At 37.1% G+C, this 5,186-nt stretch overlaps 1 protein-coding gene across 6 annotated transcripts in view; it reads right to left on the reverse strand.

Annotated features, from left to right (window-relative positions):
- The window catches only part of LOC107727224 (brefeldin A-inhibited guanine nucleotide-exchange protein 1-like), a 96,500-nt gene that overhangs the window by 12,818 nt on the left and 78,496 nt on the right, over window positions 1-5,186 (reverse strand). For 5 of the 6 annotated variants that reach the window (XM_016537015.1, XM_016537018.1, XM_016537014.1 and 2 more), the window contains 5 exons: window positions 4,326-4,461; window positions 4,003-4,141; window positions 2,912-2,981; window positions 2,654-2,774; window positions 2,135-2,274 (listed from right to left, as the gene is read on the reverse strand). In XM_016537015.1, coding sequence (XP_016392501.1) covers window positions 2,135-2,274; window positions 2,654-2,774; window positions 2,912-2,981; window positions 4,003-4,141; window positions 4,326-4,461 — 606 coding nt within the window. The remainder of the gene's footprint in view (window positions 1-2,134; window positions 2,275-2,653; window positions 2,775-2,911; window positions 2,982-4,002; window positions 4,142-4,325; window positions 4,462-5,186) is intronic. The other variant, XM_016537016.1, reaches the window with a different exon arrangement.

Below are 5,186 nucleotides of genomic sequence, written 5' to 3' on the forward strand. Positions count from 1 at the left end.
TACACTGAAAAAAATGTTTCATTCATCCAATTAAAAAATTTTTTTGGTAATGATTCACATCTATATTTTTTTAACTTGAGCCAATGAAAAATAAATAACTTGCCCGTAGGGCAAAAATAAATAAATAATAAATAAAAAATTGAAAAACAAATAACTTGCCCTTAGGGCAAGTTATTTACAGTGGGTACGGAAAGTATTCAGACCCCCTTAAATTTTTCACTCTTTGTTATATTGCAGCCATTTGCTAAAATCATTTAAGTTAATTTTTTTTCCTCATTAATGTACACATAGCACCCCATATTGACAGAAAAACACAGATTTGTTGACATTTTTGCAGATTTATTAAAAAAGAAAAACTGAAATATCACATGGTCTTAAGTATTCAGACCCTTTGCTGTGACTCTCATATATTTAACTCAGGTGCTGTCCATTTGTTCTGATCATCCTTGAGATGGTTCTACACCTTCATTTGAGTCCAGCTGTGTTTGATTATACTGATTGGACTTGATTAGGAAAGCCACACACCTGTCTATATAAGACCTTACAGCTCACAGTGCATGTCAGAGCAAATGAGAATCATGAGGTCAAAGGAACTGCCTGAAGAGCTCAGAGACAGAATTGTGGCAAGGCACAGATCTGGCCAAGGTTACAAAAAACTTTCTGCTGCACTTAAGGTTCCTAAGAGCACGGTGGCCTCCATAATCCTTAAATGGAAGACGTTTGGGATGACCAGAACCCTTCCTAGAGCTGGCCGTCTGGCCAAACTGAGCTATCGGGGGAGAAGAGCCTTGGTGAGAGAGGTAAAGAAGAACCCAAAGATCACTGTGGCTGAGCTCCAGAGATGCAGTCGGGAGATGGGAGAAAGTTGTAGAAAGTCAACCATCACTGCAGCCCTCCACCAGTCGGGGCTTTATGGCAGAGTGGCCCGACGGAAGCCTCTCCTCAGTTCAAGACACATGAAAGCCCGCATGGAGTTTGCTAAAAAAACACCTGAAGGACTCCAAGATGGTGAGAAATAAGATTCTCTGGTCTGATGAGACCAAGATATAACTTTTTGGCCTTAATTCTAAGCGGTATGTGTGGAGAAAACCAGGCACCTGTCCAATACAGTCCCAACAGTGAAGCATGGTGGTGGCAGCATCATGCTGTGGGGGTGTTTTTCAGCTGCAGGGACAGGACGACTGGTTGCAATTGAGGGAAAGATGAATGCGGCCAAGTACAGGGATATCCTGGATGAAAACCTTCTCCAGAGTGCTCAGGACCTCATACTGGGCCGAAGGTTTACCTTCCAATAAGACAATGACCCTAAGCACACAGCTAAAATAACGAAGGAGTGGCTTCACAACAACTCTGTGACTGTTCTTGAATGGCCCAGCCAGAGCCCTGACTTAAACTCAATTGAGCATCTCTGGAGAGACCTAAAAATGGCTGTCCACCAACGTTTACCATCCAACCTGACAGAACTGGAGAGGATCTGCAAGGAGGAATGGCAGAGGATTCCCAAATCCAGGTGTGAAAAACTTGTTGGATCTTTCCCAAAAAGACTCATGGCTGTATTGGATCAAAAGGGTGCTTCTACTAAATACTGAGTAAAGGGTCTGAATACTTAGGACCATGTGATATTTCCGTTTTTCTTTTTTAATAAATCTGCAAAGATGTCAACAATTCTGTGTTTTTCTGTCAATATGGGGTGCTGTGTGTACATTAATGAGGAAAAAAAATTAACTTAAATGATTTTAGGAAATGGCTGCAATATAACAAAGAGTGAAAAATTTAAGGGGGTCTGAATACTTTCCGTACCCACTGTAAATGTTGCTTGGCCACTAACCAAAATAAATATGTTTAAGTTAATTAAAACAGAAATAAAATACATTGAAGCTACATAGAAAAAAATTATAATAGAAAGCACATACTAAAATTACTAAAACTTAAACTAATATGAAAACTGAAAATAAAGGTAATTTAAAATATTAATAAATACTATAATAGTATAAAATAATGCTAAAATAACACTGATGTGGCCAACGCAATCTTGCTTATGACATTTCCTGATTGTAATCCCAAGTATGCAAAAGTAAAAAAAAACAAACAAAAAAAACATTTGTTTATAATCAGAGATTGTAAAAGATGGTACCTGTGCTGCTGCAAAGTTTTCAGCATCCTCCTTCTTACTAGTTGCAGGAAAGAACACAATGTTGTCTATGGTCTGAATGAGCTCCAGCTGGACGACACACTTTATGAGCAGAGCTGCAAACAGCCTTTGTTCCTGGGCTTCTGGGGAGATCGCATATGGAAACACAAAATGAACAGCTGACCAGCTGATAGTCAGTATGTTCTGGGTGCTTTATGAAATCAGACTAAAATCTGTATAATAAAAATAATGTTGTTAAATCTAATTCATGAAAATCATTAAGGATTATTACATGATTCTCTGGATTTTCTCGATTCTAACTGGTCATTTGTGGCATTCTGCAATCAAATACTGTTGTTTTTGTGCTAAAGTTTATAATTAATGAGTAACAATAGCTAGCAATTTTAGTTTCATTATTGAGTTTCAAATCTTTCAGTTATGAAATATTGTGAAGAAAAAAAAGAAGAAATAAAAGATCAATAAAGAACAATAATCTGGATGGTTGGCCACCCTGATACATGCCTAAAGCCACACTGAACTGACTCTGCCTGCGGTTTTCAGCCAAAGCCTTCTCCATACTGTTCACCGACTGCTGGTCATCTGACCGAGTCTGAATATCCACTGACTTCTGGGAAATGGAGTCCTGTAAGCACCAGATCAGTACTTATTAATATTCTAACATTAAAATGAACTCCTATAGCACTAGAAGAACATCTGGTTGAGATGACCCTCCATGAACACTTAAACTTTGAGCACAGTCTGGAAATCTTATTTGCATACCAGCTGTTTATCAGAGTCGAGCTGAGTCACATGATCTCCCTCTGTACCAGCCGGTCTCCATGTCAACAGCCTGAAAACAACACAGAGCTGGGTTAGAGGGTGCAGGTGCCTTTTCCAGTTTAATGATATGGGTTGCCATGTCAAGCTAAATTAATAAATGTATTTATTTTTTATATATAATTATGCCTTCTTTATATAATTATGCCAAAAAAGGTTTAGTAACAGGGCTGACAGTTTTACAGCTTTCATGTCTTCCATGTAAGTTATTAAAAAAATCTCAATTTATTGCAGATATTTCTACAAATATCAAGCATTTAATAACAAAATCATAGTAACAGGTTTGAAACTTTAACAGTTAATATTTAGCTACAAGATGTTTATTCAAAAGAGAATTGAATGTACATATATATATATATATATTTACAGTTAGAGCATTTAATAATCAGTTGTTTACTTAAAAAAAACAGTAACAGGGTTGACACGTCTACAGTTAATTTAACTACAAGATGTTTATTAAAAAAATAATTTAATGCACATATTTTTTTTTTTTTACAAATAGTGCATTTAAAAATTTTTTTTTTTTACTTAAAAAAGTCATAGTAACAGGGTTGACACTTCTACAGGTAATTTAGCTACAAGATGTTTATAAGAAAGAATTTATTGCAGATATTTCTACAAATAGAGCATTTATAATCCGCTGTTTACAGGCTCATAGTAACAGGGTTGACAGATTTACAGTTCATTTAGCTACAAGATGTTTATTAGAAAGATAATTTATTGCAGATATTTCAAAAAAATATTGAGTATTTAATAGTCAGTTTACTATACAAAATCATGATAACAGGGTTGATATTTTCAGATTATGATGCCTACTGATAACATGTAAAACATGATAAAGACAAGACTTATCCTTAAAGAACTCACATTCTAATTAAGCCACTATAATTTTTTTTTAAATTATGGAGTAACTGATTACTTTTTTACACATTTATATAAGAGGGAAACTATTAACATTTATTTTATAAAATGACCCCTTAGGAAAAGAGTAAACCATAAATTCTGAAAAGAAAGACCTTTATGTGAACACTCACATGTGTGGGATGGTGGTTTTGAAGATGTCTAGCATACAGTTGCAGGTCTTGTCCCAGGTCTCAGCGTTAAACTTCTCGCCATTGAGGATGACCACGTTTTCAAGGCAATTAGTGCCTGATCTTGCTAATTGCTCATTATCTGCGAGGAGAGATGTGCGAGTGAGATCATGACCTGAAGTCATAATTCACATATGCATTTCAATGAACCGCCTACACACAAAATCTTCTAGACTTCAGCATTTTGAACAATGTTGTTTTCTCAACAGGGTCACTGTAAATGTACTGCAATTGTACCTCGTCTATTGCTGGTACTGAACACTCACCTTGCTGCACACACCAGTAGAGCTGAGAGAGGATATCATCTAACAGAACATCACTGAGAGATTCAAAGTACTGTGTGAAAACGTCACAGATAGCATAAAGTGCATGATTGCAGGTGGTGGTCATCCACTCCGCTTTCTGTGGGAAGATACAAAATAAAACATTAGCCATGGTTTTCCATCCTTGGCATGAAGATACTGGAGTGCTACCATATGATTATGTGAACGCCAGAGAGAGTCCCCTTCCAAACAATGGAAATGGAAAGTGACACTTTCTAAAATGGATGTCTTATTATCTTCTAGGACAGGTTTCAGTGCTGATTAAACGGATCGTAGTTGATCCGTGATTCGTACGGACCAAGCCCCACGGTTCGGCACGCATTTGATCCGCGGATTAATTGCAAAATTTAACCATAATAGAGTGAAAGTTTATCAATTGTACGTGTTTACACACGCAAGCGATTTTAAACCATTCTAGCGAAAGAAAAGGCGAAATGGAACTCGATTCGTTACTCGCGCGCTGTTTTCTATCACAGCCGCACAAACATGAAGCTCGCACATGCAGAGAGGCGCGTTTGACTGCGCGAACACCGAACTGAACCATCTTTCCCATCTTATTCACTCCTTGCCTTTGAACGAATGCATATACACATAAAATTATGACAAAATACCAATCTCGACAATCATTGTGGCAAACGCAGTCTGTTGTGTCTTAAGTGACTGAGAACAGCTGAGAAAGAAATCGGATGTGTATCATTAGGCTATATTGGATCTGTGCATCAGGTCTTAAAGGGGCAGCAGCCTAATAATACCTGCTGCTGTCATTATGCTCATCAAACCACAAAACACGTTTTTGACAAAGAT

Source organism: Sinocyclocheilus rhinocerous, unplaced genomic scaffold (genome assembly GCF_001515625.1).
Source record: "Sinocyclocheilus rhinocerous isolate Xijiao unplaced genomic scaffold, SAMN03320098_v1.1 scaffold65, whole genome shotgun sequence".
NCBI classification, from domain to species: Eukaryota; Metazoa; Chordata; class Actinopteri; order Cypriniformes; family Cyprinidae; genus Sinocyclocheilus; species Sinocyclocheilus rhinocerous.